The sequence below is a fragment of the Amblyomma americanum genome, chromosome 3 (genome assembly GCF_052857255.1).
Source record: "Amblyomma americanum isolate KBUSLIRL-KWMA chromosome 3, ASM5285725v1, whole genome shotgun sequence".
NCBI lineage: Eukaryota > Metazoa > Arthropoda > Arachnida > Ixodida > Ixodidae > Amblyomma > Amblyomma americanum.
Window position 1 is genome coordinate 163,119,993 of NC_135499.1, and position 17,646 is coordinate 163,137,638.

The 17,646-nt window shown below is 44.8% G+C and overlaps 1 protein-coding gene across 10 annotated transcripts in view; it reads left to right on the top strand.

Annotated features, from left to right (window-relative positions):
• The first annotated feature begins 8,242 nt into the window (after positions 1-8,242).
• Positions 8,243-17,646, top strand: part of Nhe3 (Na[+]/H[+] hydrogen exchanger 3) — a 49,862-nt gene continuing 40,458 nt past the window's right edge. For all 10 annotated transcript variants that reach the window (XR_013313362.1, XR_013313361.1, XR_013313364.1 and 7 more), the window contains exons 1-6: positions 8,243-8,742; positions 11,954-12,183; positions 14,606-14,683; positions 14,977-15,053; positions 15,741-15,838; positions 17,241-17,346. Coding sequence is in view for 4 of the 10 variants with exons in the window: in XM_077658596.1 (XP_077514722.1) it covers positions 8,496-8,742; positions 11,954-12,183; positions 14,606-14,683; positions 14,977-15,053; positions 15,741-15,838; positions 17,241-17,346 (836 nt within the window). In the remaining 6 variants the exon portion in view is untranslated. The remainder of the gene's footprint in view (positions 8,743-11,953; positions 12,184-14,605; positions 14,684-14,976; positions 15,054-15,740; positions 15,839-17,240; positions 17,347-17,646) is intronic.

Below are 17,646 nucleotides of genomic sequence, written 5' to 3' on the forward strand. Positions count from 1 at the left end.
TCGTTTTGCGCCCTCTTTCGACATGCAGCCGGGAATTGAACCCATGACATTGCGCTCAGCAGCCTTGTTATTAGATGCGCTGGAGGGGGATCCAGAACCCCTTTGGCAAACGAGAATTGGGTAAGCGTTCCAATGGTTGCGTTAAACTTGCCTCAGCCAAACGGATGCGCATCTAAATCTCTAGAGGGCAAGATGTGCCCCTTTACTGGATTCTGCTGGGAGCCGTCTATACTAGAAGCCGTCGCGGTGGATCAGTGGCGTTCGGCAGCTGAGCCGTTGGCTGAGCGCAGCTGCTGCAGTTCGATATAATACGGAGGCAAATGCAGAAACGCTCCACGCAATTAGCCCAAAGGCGCGCACCCTGTCTTTGTGCTTCGGAGGCGTTAGGTCACGTGACGTTCCGCACTTGGGCCTCCACTGAGCTTCGTCCGGATCCAGCAAATGTGATGTGTACTAGTCAACGCACATATACAGGGTGTCCAAGGTAATGTTGGTCGCGAGTTTATTAGAAAGATGGTAAACATCGAGTGAACGAAAACGAAGAAGAAATTCTAGAAAATGTAGTTTTTGCTGTAGGCTTATAATTCTAGTTCCCCTTCGGCAACACAAATCTGCTTTTCCGCACTGGCAATTTCTCCGCTGTGTTACGAGCCATTTCCGAGAAAAAGAGACAAATTTGCAAGAAAAATAACCGAGAAACGTTTTTTTTCTCCAAATTTTAGACTTTTTTGCAACTACTACCAGAGGTGGGCAACCTCATGAGGTCGACTTCAACCTCAAAATGACCTCAACCTCACGTCGTGAGGTGAGGTTGAGGTGAGGTCGGCGGCGGCTCGAAATTTTGTGAGTGAGGTCAGCAAATCAGACCTCAACCTCACGCGTGAGTTTGAAGTTGATTGAGGTCATCATTCAGTGAGGTCGAAATTTTGAGGTCGACTTTTTGCAGTTGCCGCGCCTTACTCGGACGAGTGCCGCTTCCGAAGCGGAGTTGCAGCGCATCACCGCAGTGTTCATGCAATGACACTTGTTGTTCGGTTTCCCTGTTTGGACAACCGGATGCCACAGTTTTCTCTTAGCTTCCGGTGCTGCGCCGTAATGTCCGTTCAGTCCGAGCCTACAGGAAGACGCAGCCCTCTGGTTGGTCTTCACGGAAGGAGTGTTACTGTCACAGCACTCAACACTCTCCCTCACCCTTGCCCCGCTGGCTTAGCACCACGGTGTAAGAATAACATACTGTGCTTAGCACCCAGCTGCCTGCCGGTCGGCTCAAACTCCCCCCCCCCCCCCCCCCCCCCCCCCCCATAACCTCTTTTGGTCTCCAGTTCCTTGTTCCTTCTCGGAAATTCGCTTATTATGCCTAAACACCGCAACACGAGGCGAACGCGCCAGCGTAGCGGTGTTACAGCGGCGAAAAAATACAAAACTATAATGAATGTATGCATGGTGGTGTGGTAGCCGATTCCTTTTCCTTTTTTTTAATGAAGGTGTGTGAATGGAACTGATTACATGCTCGCGTTGTGCTGCTGAGTCGCTGTTTCAAACCTTCTAATATGACGTTTGATGGGGCACACTGTTGCTCGCTTCTGTTTTTAGTGTGCGATTTTTGTTTGTATGTTTCTAGTCATTCTCTATTTTTTCTTTTCTCGTATGGATCAGTTAGGTTGCGGCCTGCCTTGCAGACGACCAGGCACTACACGTTATCTTTCCTTTAACTATTTTGCAGAGACCCATCAGTCACCTTAAACGGCTTTGCAGAATTCTCGCGCGGTGCTCGTGGGTAAAAAACGTAGAGGATGCTGACGTACTATTGATTAGTTCAGTTTTGAAGGAAAACGAGTGACTGACTTAAAGCAGCTTGTCTCAGACTGGTTGACGAAATGGTGCCCAGAATTCTGTTGAGGCGTATGAGTACTTAGGCGGTTTTTTTCCGAGGTGGGATGGGAGGGGGGGCTCGGAAAATATTTCGCTGCGGATAAATTTGAGCGGAGAACCATGGTGCTCTTGACAGAGAGAGCGATTCACGCTGCCCTCTCTAGGCCAGTTGTTTTGACCCGTGTCATTTTAATAGTTGGCACACTGTTCGAGACGTAATCTAGCCTTTTCTTTCAAAATGCCGCGGGTTCTCCGAGTCATCGTCGAATTCCCAGGATTTAGAAACCACTACCATCGCCACCTGGAGGGAAGTGGTGGAAACCGTGGGGGGGGGGGGGGGGGGGGGGGGGGGGGTCTGACCTCCCAGGAACATCAACATCATCATACATCATCATCCTTCATTATTAGCTGCAGGTATTCCTATTTTCCTGCACAATAATTGTCTTCGGTTGATGGGTAATGTACAATATTTAATCAATATTCTGACGACTTTTAATTTGGTAGCGGTATATCAGACTTCCCCGTCCCGGGCTGATGAGGATACACTGTTAGCATCATCATCATCTCGAGAGTCAAAGGCATGTGTCGTTGCATGATACGTGCAGTATGATATACATGAGAACTGGCGCGTTCACCTGCTGGACAATCCGAATATCATTAATGTGGACCGGGCTGTGGGCACTCTTTGTAATGCGTCATGCACGCATGTGTAGTAATGTGGCATCCATATGGATCTTGAAATGGGGGTGGAAGGGGGTGAATGGGGGCCCGGTATGACGAGAAATTACATCGTTGTTCAAGTGAGTACGTGTGATGTCATATTACAGCGTCGTCGCGTGACTAGGTTTGATGGCACATTACATCGCTGTCACGTGACCTGGTATGACATCACACTCACATGATGTCATCACTAATTATACCAGTTAGTCTTAGCGTTACCTAATTATATTAATGAGCATTGATTGCTTATGTGACGTTATCATCGTCGCGTGACTAGTGGGCTCGTGACGTCACATGGTGCCGTTTCTTGCGGACACTTCTTTGCGGATATGACTTGAAAGTGAGCCATCTAATGCTTTGGGATTAATAAAAGAAGCCGCTCGCTTCTACACAGACATAAATACAACGTGCTACTGTTGGTCTACACAGTCGCAGCTTGTTAAGTGTTTTCGAAGGCAAACATACAGAGGATTGAAAAGAGCATTCTCGCAATGCGGATAGAGCTAGAAAATCTAAATATACTGATATGCGTCTGCGTAACCGTCACATTGTAAATAACATCGACGACCACTTCCTTTTTATTCGGTAACTATTCTCAAACCTGAAAAGAGTATCGTGAACACCTACCTCTCCTCCCAGTTTCTGGTAGATGGTGTAGAAGGGCTGTGTTTGTCAATTGCCCGTTCGTGCGTGAATGAGCGAGAGGCTTCCAATACGAACAAGTATACACGAAGCAGGTTGCCAAATATTGACACACATAAAGTACTCACCGACGTACTGGCGGTAACCGCGTATGGACACCTCTGCCCGCAGGTCATATACTCTCTGGGTTTCATTCCAGATAATAAGCTTCTCCTATTGCGTGCACATCAATAGTGTCTGTACACATCTTATTAAATAATACCATCATCATTTTGGCTTTCCTGTCTGCATAGGGTTCTCAGAATTGTTTTTAACTGAAAAACTTCTTAATCGCTTTTTTGTTTTGTTTTTCGTTTGTTTTCTGAGGTCGAGCAGCCGACCTCAACCTCACAGTTTGAGGTTGAGGTTGAGTGAGGTCAGCAGTGGCCTCTGTAAAATTGAGGTGAGGGCGTCTAAGGATACCTCATCAACTGACGAGGTTGAGGTTGAATGAGGTCGGCATATTATTTTTGAGCTTGAGGTGAGGTCCCGATTTTTGAGGTCAAATGACCACCTCTGACTTCTACCATTTCGCATTATTTGTCCCAAGTTTCATTAATGTAGCTTTGATTATAGCATTGCTAGAGAATATTTTATTATTACCAGCAACCGAGACTAGACAAGCTGATGGCCAGGGTTTTTTAACGGCGTGCACGCGGCAGCAAAATACGTGACGGTGACCGGCCGATCGATGGAGAGGCTCGCGTGATTGACGTCGCACGTGCAGATGGCCGACTTCACGGCTGTCAGGCAGCGACAAGATATTCGGGAGCTCATTATTTATGTAGACCTCGCGCAATTCTCGTCCGTCGCATTTTACGATCCTGGACAAGGCGTGCATGTGTCTGAGCGGCATCTCCGGTACATATGGGTCGCCGTGTATATTTGAATAGAGCTGAAGTTACGAATTCGTGCTTTCAGCCTTTCTCTGGCGAGGCGAGACTGTAGTAGCTGTCCTGATCTAGATGGCGTATACACTATACTCGCGAGCCTATATCTGAAAGCTCCGCTGCGGAGCCTGACAGTTGTTAGTAAGTGGAAAATGCTTGAAGAGGGCCTTGAATGATTGAGGCAACGTCGGCCCTTGCCCCGCCACGCACTAACTGTAGGACGGGACAGTAGTGTCCCATATTATATAGAGTTACACAATAATGCGTCACACTGTCATCAATTTATTAAAAGCCGCAGCAAATATGCGCGTGCGGAAATCAGGAACATAGCCCACTAAAAATTTTTTCCGCACAGGCCTGCATCTCTTCCTCTGTCCTTTTCACCTTCTCCATCGTGCATCACCTGCGGTGGCTCAGACCACGGCGCCACGCTTCGGTGGAGGCGAAACGAGAACGTTTTGAAGAGCGCGAGCTCCTACTCATTACGTTTCTCGATTTCTTGGGGTCTGCTCCCTTCGGCGTGAAATATAGAAGGTCCGAGGAATTCAAGATGGCGGCCCCATAGTAAATCGATATAGCAACCCAATTGGTGATTGCTGACGTCACCTATAAATCCGAGATATGTCAGCCAATAATGATAATTAATTGATGACATCACTAATTAACCCAAGATGGCGGCAGCTAACGCTCGTTACTTCTTCCGTTACCGTCCTCAGTGGCGGCATCTTTTTTTCTTGGTTTTTGGTGCTTGAGGATAGGAAAGGGCGCAGTAACTGTAACCTTTATCTGTGGACACAACCGCACATTGAGGGAAAGAAGGCAGAGATAAAGAGGTGCCGTATAGTGGAGGGCTCCGGAATAATTTCAACCACCTGGGGATCTTTAACGTGCACTGACATCGCACAGCACACGGACGCATTTGCGGTTCGCCTCCATCGAAACGCGGCCACCGCGGCCGGGTTCCCGTGTGTTGTGCGATGACGCAAACGCGTCCGTGTGCTGTGCGATGTCAGTGCACTTTAAAGACTCCCAGGCGGTCGAAATTATTCCGGAGCCCTCCACTACGGCACTTAGAGGTTTCTTCCTTTCTTCTTTCACTCCCTCCTTTATCCTTTCCTTTACGGCGCGGTTCGGGTGTCCACCGAGATATGCGAGACAGTTACTGCGTCATGTCCCTTCCTCAGAACTAATTTGCATTTTTTTATTACAAATACCAATATTCCAAATACAAACCTCAGAAGTCGAAATTATTCCGGAGCTCTCTACTTCGGCACCCCTTTCTTTCTTCTTTCACTAGCACCTTCCTCCTTTTCCTCAAGGCTCGGTTGAGGTCCCCACCGACAATTGAGACACTTATTGCTTCTTTAATTTTCTCAAAAGCAAACCAAACCAATCTTACAAAAATACCAGATGAAGGAACACAAATCGAATACAGCAAGTCGCATCACCGCACCATGTTTACCAGGTGCGTCTTGTCCCATTTATACCGACAAAAAAGGACGCGTAACATCAGCGCCTGACACTTTCGTCCTTGCATGCGCTGATTTCCCTGAATGCAATGACTCTACACTCCAAAGCAGTCGCACTCTACGCGTATGTGGGGATTCTGTTCATCACCATCATCACTGACGGCCATACGTCAAATGCCCACTGCTCCACATACGGCATTACCGGTTTCTTACAGCAGGACGCCGCATTTTATCTCGCCTTGATTTACACAGGGTAACACACGTTAAATTATAATTTATAACAGATCACGACGCAGCCCTAGCAAGCTGCTCTAACGGATCCAACGTCCTCAGTGATTTTCTGCGGTTCAGGGAAATTCTGTAATTGTATTGTGAACGGCATCGGCTTTTCCCGGTCCCTGCTATAAGGGCCTGAGTAAAGCCGATGAGCGAACTCTCAGGCGCCTGCAGACCAACGCTTTGTTGGGTCCTGCAATAGCAAAACATTTTGACCCCAAAATTGATGGGCGCTGCCCTCACTGTGGGGAAGTGTCCGATAACTTCAACATGGTTTGGGCCTGTCAGAAGAATCCTTCCCTTCCCACAAACCCTTCCCCTTCCCGAGAGGCATGGGAGGCAGCCCTGCTCAATTGCTCGGGGCTGGAGTCTCAAAGGGCTCTAGATCTAGTCCAACGGGCGCGAGTACCGGCCTCGTCCACCGAAGTACCGGACTAAGGACTCCACCTATGTAGAGGGCCATTTTTGGCCTGCAAACTCTCTTCACTAAATAAAGTTATCACCACCAACGTCCAATCGATTGAGATGGACACGCGAGTGCGCATAAACGAATGGATGCGTTTATGCTGGCCACGCACGCGTAAGCTGCGCGAGTACTAACCAGGACTAAAGAAAACAGCGCGTTCTAGAAATCGATCACTGATACCAATGGGGTAGAGTAAAAGTGTCATATGCGCGCGGCCAGGACCGGAAGGCGCGAACTGTGCCGGAACTCTAAAAGTCGCGCGCGCGCGCTATTTATGTTCTTGAACAGTGTCCAAGGCCTCGAAGGAGCGGGGGCGGACGCGTGCGAAGCAACAAGCAGGGTCTACAGACTGCCTGCAAGGGTCACAATAAAAAGCACAAAACTGCGCCGCGGCCAGTGAACCAGATGCCTTGCGACAAGGACACCGGAAGATGGACCGCGTTTGATCAAGAAGAAAAAGTAGAGCAGCGGCTCATGTAGGATATGCATGCGCCGTTCTGCAGAGCGACACTTCCGTTTCGTAGCTGCATATATAGCTGATGCTCACGCTACCGCCGTCCATCGGCCTGGTTAATATGAGGGTGAGGATCGAGGCCACGCGATGGTGTTTTATGCATACGCGCACATTGGTGCGCACGCCATATATACGTCATATATCGAACGTGTACCCAGAGATCGTCACCCATGCGATCGAGGCGCTCTTTCACGTAAAATGCGAAACTTGTTGCAGGACGTGGTCTCAGTGATTCAGCACTCACACCCTTTTAGATCGTGGAGTCGTGTAGCGAGGCAAGAAAGGTGAAAAGATGCGTGAGCGAAATGGGAACAGTAGCCGCCTGGGAGGTACGGATATGAGCGCGAGGCCGGCGCAGAGAGAAGCGCGCAGTGAGTGTGTAGGACGTCCGGCCGTAGAAGGTCAAGTAAGCGCGCGCGCGCGGCGCTGCCTCGGTTTGCGAGGCCTGCGTCAAACACCGACGCTATGACTCACATCTGTCAGTTATGGTCGCCGTTTGAACACTTTCTGAGCACCAAATACGCCCAAATCGACAAACGAAGCGTGAATAAAAGGAAAACTCAAGTACACCAATGAGACTTAGCACAATTCAAACTTGCTGAGGTTGGCGCTAACTGTTTGAAAAAAGTTTCCCGCCGCAGAACACATTAGGAGATATTAAAATTTCACACAATAAAAGAGACACTTAATACGTCGCACAAGTCCAAACGGCCACGCAACGGCTTCTTTGATGGGCCCGATAATCGTCTGCGCGCACAGCACCCTCCACATTAAGCGCTCATATTACCGTGTATGCGTCGCTTCGCCCACTTGACACGCCCAGGTGAGAGCTGAGGGTCGTGTTTAGAAATGATTAACTCCACCAATATTGAATACAAGCGCATAACGCTTAGATATCCCAAACAAAGCCTAAGAAAATGTTGATAAATAAATGTAATGAGCCGTTCTCTACAGCAGCACCGAAACCAGAATCACGATCGCGCCTCGCTCTCCGTAACTTCTCCAGTGGTAGCAGAAGACATCGCCATGCAATGGCGGCATTTAGCAAATCGCGCTAGTTGATCATTGTTCAAGCAAGTTTTCCACCAACCTGGTATGTAATGGATGAATTCAGCAGCTTCAACAATGCTCCTCAGAAGGTTCAACGCGCAAACATTCAGCAGTTGTTTCTTCCCATGCAATCGACTACAAATTTGGGCATGGGCCATAAAGCTACTCCGCAGCATATGTCATAAGTTTAAGTAATAAAACAAAAAATAACATTTATAAATATTTTTATGTTTTATATTTTAATCTGCGCTGCTTCATTTATTTTTAAATTACAAATAAATTATAAAATTTTGTGCGGAGCTGCACACATATGATCGCGCTCCAGCCATGGGTGGTTGCGTGGGGAAGTATTCCATTCGTCATTGATCTGTTGTTGCAACGCGTCGGTGCCGCTGGAAGAATGCGGTCGGTGCTCCGCCGCAGTGAAACGAAGAACGCCGTGGAAAATTGGAGTGAGCAAGTGTCTGGCTGAATTTAATAGGATCGCTCAACCTTCTGTGATAGCGTCAAAATTTCTGTCAACGGGCAAATCCGCCGCCGCAAAGTAAAACACAATCATGGCCGTCAGCGAGCAGAAAATATGCACGCTCGTCGCAGCGTTTGTGGCCTTTCTGGTGGCCGTGTGTCGAGCTAGCGCTCCGATGGACGTCAAAATGGACGAGAAGGCTCACAGCATTCACAGGGTTGACACAGTGAACATCTTGGTCTATACTTTTCTGCTCATCCTGACGGTGTGCATCATTTGGCTCTTCAAACGACGCCGAGCCCGGTTTCTCCATGAAACAGGACTAGCCATCATATTCGGTAAGTGTTTTCGCCACTGCGTGTATTTTGCGACTGTGTAGTTTGCTTACAAGTGGGCGGCCCACTGCGCGGTGCTCTTGCTTATTAATTAGTAGCCCCGGCGCAACCTATGAATTGCAGAGCTCCTGGTCGATCATGTTTGTGGTTGCACCAGAAACCTGTTGACGTAGAAATCGCGCGTCCGCTTTTTAGTTTCCGTTTTCATACTTTGCGAGCTTTGCTGCCTGGTCCACGCATTCTTGCCTTTCTAGTGCTGCCCGATTCGCGTCCTGATCTCTGCCCCCCCTTGAGACTCACGATAAACGAGCTGCGTGCGTCGCATCTGTGCCGGTGTGTACGCCCCGCACCGAAAAGCGCGCGGCATTTGCTCTTTTCCATATCAAGCACTCGTCTCGCCGGCTTTCCTACCTGGGGCGTGTAAGCTTTGGTAGGCAGTACAAATTCGCACGCCCCTCGGTTTTCTGCGCCCTCCTATTCGGTAAGGTCGCGGTATCATCTGCGACGAACTGGGATCATCAAACCGTGCCGGTGTATTGTAGCTAATTGCAACTGGTTGTAAAACAGAGGAAGCGGGAAAGCTGCACGCGCGGTTCTGGTGCTTTAGCTGTCGGCTTCAGTGAACCCCTTGCGACGCAGCGTCAGCAGCTGGCGGCTTTCAGCACCGCCTTCAAAGCCGGGCGATGAAGCCGGCAGGCAAGAAGGCTGTCAGTCGGCAACGGGCCGTGTTGCTTCGAAGTCAAATCCGGGGCCGGGCCCGCCTCGCGGATGTGTGGAGAAAGGGGCACAGGATGTATGCGCATATTACACGGGTGTAAACTCGCACGGACGCCTCGGCAGGCCGCATCGATATACAGTTATCCGTACGGTGTCGTTTACATGCGGGCCCATGCATCGTCTACGACGGCGCTTATTATGACTGCATTCAAAATGTGCATACATAATGAACTGTTCACCCTGTGTGTAGTCAATATGTAACGCTTCATTTTACACTAGTCAGTTTTTCTAGATATGGAAGCTGCGTGGGCTAACGAGGTGGACCACTACACACTGCACAATAGAACTGCACCCGTTGGTTGATTGGATTGCTTGTAGTTACTGTATGCAGTTGAATGTCTACCAGAAATACATACAGAATCACAGTTAGGCACTGTGACTCTTAGTGCCTGTTCGGCTTCAAAATGGAAGATTTCACTTTTTGTTCTGAAATTTAAGCTTGAAGTTCATCACTTCACTACTTTTCGGGTGCTTTTACTTGTACCCCGCATTCTTCCTTCTGGTTACAGACACTTACAAAGATGACACTTTATTTGTGAAGGCTTCTGATTGACATGAGGACGCGACACATTACACATTTTTGAATCTTTCTACACAACTGAACCAAAACAGCACAGCTCTTGGGAGCACATAGAATGATAATATGCTTTTTGCTCAGGTGTCTTGTTATGACTGCTTTTTGACTCACATAGCTCAAGATTCTGTGTAGTGGATTAGTTTGGTGGCATTGTATGGCCTGGATATATTATTTTGTTTTATTGACATTGCTTAATACATCCAATGAATACTTAGTTTTGGGTTTGAAGAAATCAAGCTTGTTACCACGGGACAGGACATGTACAGTATGTTTTACACTCCCCAACAGCCACCATTGGAGACGTTTTTGGCAAAGAGATATCTAGCTTCCCCTTGCATTTGTAAAGCCAACTGAGGTGGCAAACTGTGCCATGCTAACGTTTCGTCAGAACTCCTTTTGAATGCCATATATGCAGCAACTACAGGAAATATGAAGAGTGATGCAGATATGCTGAAATATCCACCCTTGCTTTTCACACCTTTACTATCTTGGAGTCAGTCTAGAATTTACCTCTTGCTAAACCTTACACTGAGTAGCTTGCCGATCTTCTGGCATATGAATATATTACTGGTGTGGCCCTTTTCTTTATGTTGTAGAAGGCACCGTGATTATGGACTCTTCCTTATTCACATGTTAATTGGCAGCTTGTTTTATTCACAAGTTGCACTGATTTTGTAGATAGGATTAAACTGGAAGTTCCCACAGTAGTGAAGAAATGTCTGGCCTTCATGCACCTAGTAACTTTGGCAAAAATGAAATGGCATGACCCTTGAAGTGCAAATATTTATCGGCAATGATACAAAGCTCTATTTCATATTTTTCATCAGTTAAATTTTATGCAGACAAAAGTTTATCACAAATATAAATGACACCACTAATTTTCCCTCTTCTACTTACTTCTAGCAACATCTATTAACTGCCATAGTGGAATTGACATTTAGGCTAGTTGATATAGCATTGCCACCATAGTTACATGTGTAAGAATTTGCTAGAATTCGCTGCTGTTTGAACAAGTGTGCTAATGAGTTTTTTTATCTGCAAGTATCATTATGGCTGCCTGAAGTCTTATTTGTGGAACAAAGCATTCTTTTATCACATATAAAAAAAAGCAATGCACCAGCCCTGTAGAACAACTGACTGATCAGTTGGCCCAATCAACATTTTGAGGTTGTGCAAGTAATGCAAGTAGCCCTGTTGAACAGCTGATTGATCAGGTGGTCCAGTCAACATTTTGGGGTTTTGCACGTAATCCAACAGTAGTTACTTGTCTGAGACGTGGTCTGCTATGATAGTGCTTATGTATTAGACTTCAATGCTGCTTCAATTAGAATTTTGATTGGGACTTTTTTCTCCATCATGAATTAAATGTAAAATGTCATGAAAGGCAGAGACAAGTGAAGGACACGCATAAGAAAAACGAGCATCAACAACCAACTTTTATTTTTGAATGCAAGCCAGCTTAAAGAGAGTGTAAGGACCATTTTGCATTTAAGCCAGCTTGCTTCTCAGAAGTCAACACTCTTCTGTCTTATCACTTGTCTTCGTCTTTTATATTGTTTTATACCTTTGTTTGGTACTGCCATAATTTTATTAGGTGCACCAACATGGCTTTGCATACTTTTCATTGCCCTTCTTCTTGCAGAGCTTCGTTTTCTTTTCTTGCGGTCTGCTTCTGCACACCGCAGTGGACAGTGTGAAGCATTTCTTTATGGCTTCAGAGTGTTGTTACACTTTTCAGCCAGGCCTTCTTGTATTGGAATGTATGGATGTTTTCACTGGCAAACTGGAAACAGTGGCTTTGCTCTCTTGTGTGTTTAGTTTGCTTTTGTAGAATCTGATGTTTAATTTTGTTGATTGCAGGACTCATAGTGGGAGCAATAGTGCGATATGCAAGCGAGGAGACTGAACTGTCGCATGTGCGTGTGCTGCCCATGCAAGGCAGCAACTACAGCGATGCCGTCCCACCAGACAATGTGTTTGTTCTTCTGGAGATAGCCAAGACTGATCTGGGGCGCAAGGAGAACAAGACCTATGCTTATACCTTCCAGGGCGAGGTCACTGACGTCGAAAGCAAGAAACTAAACCAAAAAGTGAGTGCGACTGCAACATGCTCAGTGTGCCAACTTTGCATGGAAGCAGGTGTCGTGGTGTCTGAAAAAGGTCGTTTCAACTTCCAGAAAGGCTATGGCCTTTACTCTCCTTGTCTCTTTCTCTTTTTCGTGGAAACTAAAGCAGTGTGTTGTGATTGAACCACCAAGAGTAATGTATATTTGTGGGTTACTGCTAGTGTGCGGTGGTTGTTGATTGTTTGTCAGTGCAAGTAGTGAAGGATATTTACTTGCCAGGCTTAGAAAACATAATTTTTATGCATTGCTTAAATATATGAAATTTCTTATAGGAAATGAGATGTCCATTATATTCAAATTATTCCTAGTTGTGCTGGCAGTGCAGGTTGCAAAACCACATTATTTGTTTTTTTTTCCTCTAGGGTATAGAAACAGAGCAACTTCTTTGTGGCCATTTATATGAAAGAAAAGGGACTCTTCTATCTATCTTCTCCTGTATAGCAGCTGATAACTCCTGTCATTAGTTTTGTTTGTTTGTCTTGATAAAAACTCCTCAGTATATGCTTAGGTGCCTTTGATTTTTTGATGCTGGAGAGAGAGGGAGAGAGAACGGGCACTTTATGAGCAGCTTCAGTGTTAGCCGCTGAGTTGGTGCGGGATTGCATGGTAACAGGCATCGCCATATGTGGACAGCGTATAGTGCAATGTGAAGGCCTGTTATGAGGCTTTACAGTTGCTGTAGAGCCCTTTTAAGGTGATCATGATGGGACCCCGTAAATCTGCTCACTTTGTCTGTAACTCAGTTTAAAAGGATTGCCTGAAAATTGAAGTCTGTAAGAGCATGTATGAACCATTTAGGAAATTAGGGACTAGACAAAGTAAAAATAAGTCCTTCAAGAAAATGTAAAATGACTTGAAAGGAAAATATTAGTAATATTCTTCACAGCACCTACTCGGCTTTGCAGTTGTTGTAGCTTTCAGACTTCTTGTGCAGTTTTCTTGCAAAGGAGGATTGGCATATGTTCTAACGAGGACTATTCACAACCTTCATGCTACAATACAAACAGCTGTTATTGTGTTTTCTTTTTTAAAAGTGGAATGGGCCTAATAACCTTTCACATATGCTAGGCCACCTGCAGTGCACCACTGCTCTTTTCAAGCTATGTGACCTGCTGTCTGCCTGTACAGATGTGTTCAGTTTTGTGTTTTTTTTTTTGTTATGATTCTGTGGTCGCTATGCTATGGTCCTGTGCGTTACGCTACGATGACAGAAACAGATAAGCTGCCTAGTACTACTAGAAAATGCCAGTCAGTATGGCGCTGCAAGAGTTGGCGTTAACCGTTTTGCATATTTGTTTACCTGATCTTTACATTGGATCTGTGAAATTGAACAGTCTCTGAACTATTCATCTTAGCAAGGTTTTTGCTGAAGGGAGTCCATTGTAGTCTGTGTAAGTAATACTTGTGTAATGTAACATTTCAGTTGCAAATGTAAGCTATAAAACTGAACTGTTGTAACGGTAAATATGCGAAGCTATGCATGACTTTGGTGTGACTTAAAGGGGCTCTGAAACACCTTCCGAAGAAAGCACATCAACTCGCTTAATCACTGCATTGTGTTGTCATGAAAACCTGAGCCAAATAATACACTTTTACATGCAGCAGAAGACCCACAATCACGCGCGAAAGTTGGCGAGCCCTTCCCTGCAACCTCTTCATGCTTGCTCCCTCCTCAGTCGCTCGCATCTACGTATACATGTTGAGAGATGGCTATTGGTTAGATTCTTTCAGACGTAAGGCAGCTATGAAGGCAGCAGCCAATTAGCCGCGTAGCTCCGGCGGGTCAGGGAGCTTCACCCCCGGTGGTGGGGGCGGCGGAGGAGCGCCGACCTTCCAGCATGCAAAAAGTGATGAGAGGAGAGGAACAAGTGCGAGACGCTGAAATTCAAATTTGACTACAGATAACTCAGCTTCTACAAAGCGCATTAGAAAATTTTTTGCTGGACACTATTCGCGAAGAGGCATGCTTTAACATCCCAGCCATACTGCAACTTTATTACAGCCCCTTTAAGCACTTTTCTTCATTCTTTGTTAGCATCAGCCAGCATGTACCTACAGTACCTTGGAAAATCAATGTGCACATGGAGTGTTGCATATTTGTGCTGGTTTTCTTAACTATTTTTTCATTACACTGAGCCATCTGTGGTGCAAAATGAGTAGCTTGTTGTTTCGTTTGCGGAGTCTTGTTTGCCGTTTGGGTGCTACAAGACAGTTACATTAGATGGTGCAGTTGTGGTCTCTGCTTTGTTACAGAGCCATGGTTTTTATGTCTTTGCAATGTTGGCTCAAGGCTGCTAGTTTCTAAGTACCCGCATATTTGAAAATTTTGTTTATATTGAGCACTGCACAGCAGTTGATGCATTCTTGCTCATTTTCTCTGTTGCAGGCAACATTTGATCCGGAAATATTTTTCAACATTATCCTTCCACCTATTATATTTAATGCTGGCTACAGCTTGAAGAGGGTAAGTACAAGTTCTCAGATGTTCGGTAGGCTCCTGCAGCGTAAAAAAATGTTTTGGTGAGGTGTAATGTCTTGATATTTTAAGAAAAATTTGTACTTGTAACCATTTGCTAAGATGGTAATTGTAGCCATATGTGGTTAATGAACATTGCAACAGGCATCCACATTAAGTGATAATTTGAATCTAGTTTTTTAATAGTGAACTTGTTTCTAACACTACCTCTATTGCATTGCGACTTGCCTGTTCCGCTGTCACTGCTAAAAGCTGGTGAGAAATATTTTTTTTTTCCCTAGAAATTCTTCTTCAGGAACTTAGGCACTATAATGACCTACGCCTTTGTTGGAACAACAATATCTTGCTTTGTTGTTGGGTAAGTAACAAGATTCTTTCTGCACCCCCTACGGTACTTTTGTTGCTGGGGTTTTCTATTAAACACAGTGTTGTATGTGTGATACTGTGCAGCGATATTTATGATGCAGTTACCACATGCCAACCAACAGTAGCTCACTGCCAAGATAACGGTTTAAATACAAAGGAAACAATATTACTAAATCAGTAGAAAAAGAAATTATAGTGTTATGGGTGAAGGAGCAGTACACTTGATAATAAGCCAAGATCTATTCTACGTCCACTAAAACCAGTGCATACCATGCTGTTTCTTTATATTGCATTTGTTAAAATGCATGCCATCTTCTCTCCTCTCTTTAAGGTACTTTTTGCAATAAGGCATAATGAAAAAGGCGTGACGTATAGTTGGGAGCTGATTCGTGACAGAGCAGCAAAAACATTTAACTGCAATTCATGTATGACAGAATGAAATGTTGCCTGTCTAAAAACATTTCTGTTCTTTTGAGTATGTGGGCTGACCTGTATTTTAATATATTTTTTTGCTAGTTCCATACTCTGAGTCATACGGAAGCATACCTAGCTTGAGTTACATCTGTCTCAATATGATTGTAAGACATGCTGTTCTATTAATTTTTAGGTTCATCTTTAGTAGACAGAGTTTTAGTTGTGCCTGCTGCTTGTGTAAATTTTCCCCACGTTTTCTTTCTAGGGTCATTCTGTATGCATTCCTGTTGCTTATGCCACACTTGGAGTTCACATTTAATAACTGTCTCTACTTTGGCGCCATCATCTCAGCTACTGACCCTGGCAAGTGAAATATTCCGTATCTCAGTTGTACCTCTCAAATTTCATGTAAATAAATGTGCTAACAATTCTGCGCATATACATGCGCACACTTGCTTTTATGCTTGCATGTACTGTCAGCATTCAGTGAAACATAAACAAGGCGATTAAAACGGAACAAAGGGAAATATTTTAGCTCAGGGAAACTGAGTATTTCAGCACTTGATCGTCACTTGTGCAAAGACTATTGTGTGAAAACGTTAATTGACTGTGCCTGTAGTTCTTCTAATCTTGAGTATTTTTGAGTTCATTTTTATGTTACAGCTGTCCTGTTGGCATTTCATTTGACGGTGATAATACATATGTACATAATGCCATGTTGTCATAACCCTACCATAACCATTTTAGTCATTCTTTTGGTGGTTGCAGTACAGTTGGATGGGGCTAATAAAATAAGCTTAGAATATGTGTGCAATCAAATGAAATTTATTTTTAGACTAGATGTGTATGATCACTTTGCTATTGGCTTCGATGTTGCAAGTTACTTGGCAGTGGAAGTTACACTACTGTTAAGAGCACATATAGTAGAATATCCTTGGCATTTTACTCTTACGTAAAGGTGCTGTGGACTGCCTTTAAGAATTTCCTTGAATTCCTTAGTGAATTCAGGTTTGAGGAATTGATAGCATTTTTTACAGTGATACACAATAAGTGAATACTGTACGTTAATTAACTAGCATAAGTGAGCTCATTGTGAAGCTAAATTGTACCTTTGAGCACAACCCCTATTGTAAAGCCCTCACCCAAGGACCCTTGAGGTATTTGAAATTGGAGATTTCATTTGTGGTGCTGTGTTCTGCTCTGAAATAGACCCTGAGCATTCTTTCAGCCCCTATTTGTATAGGAGAAAGGGACTTCAGAACAGTCATGTTGTGGTTGGCAATAGAAGCTAGGCGTATGTACGTCGTAAAACTTTTGCTTTTGTTATTAGAGAACTCGCTAATAGCAGGGTTGCAGTTGTAATTGCAGAGGGACATTAAGTACTAAATAGGTGACTCAGAAATCTTTCTCTGTCTTGAGTAGCAATGCTGCTTCATCGGCACTACAGTGTTCAGAACACTTTGGCTGTAGTTAAAGGAAGGTTTTTTTCTAGTGAAATGTGTTTAGTGGAGCCCTCCAAAGCAGAGTGGCTTTAAGACTTGGGAATAATTGTCACTAGTTAGTAAAATCACTCAAACATTGAGCCAAGATAAATTTTTCTTCAACAGTGAAGATTTGAGAAAGTTTTACAGCTTTCCTTTGTATCCGCATGGCTGCTGCACTTAAGTGAATGTTAGTTGTAACTAGTACTTTCCTTTTTAAAGTCTCTTGTCGTAAACTTTTTCAGTTGGGAAATGCTCAGTAGTTGGCAATGTTATCCTTGCAGTGACGGTGTTGGCCATTTTTCATGACCTCCATGTTGACGTGAATCTCTATGCTCTGGTTTTTGGGGAGAGCATTCTGAACGACGCTGTAGCCATTGGCCTAGTCTCGTAAGTCAATTTTTTTTTATTCATTGCATTGAGTGCTGAGCATTCATAGTGGGCTTAATGCAGTTCGAACATCCATCTTTACTTGCTTTACCTTGAACTTTATGCTGTTGCTTTTACATGTTGTCTTAATTTCTTACGCGTGCTTCGTATTTTTGAAGAAAGATGAGTAATGAAATAGTTAGAAGGCCTCAAAATCAAAAACAAAGGTGAAGTTGCATTTCGTGAGTGTTGCGCATATTTTGTGAAATGTTTTATGCATTCAATTACAGCCTTGTACTCCATAAAGCATAAGGGCTGTTG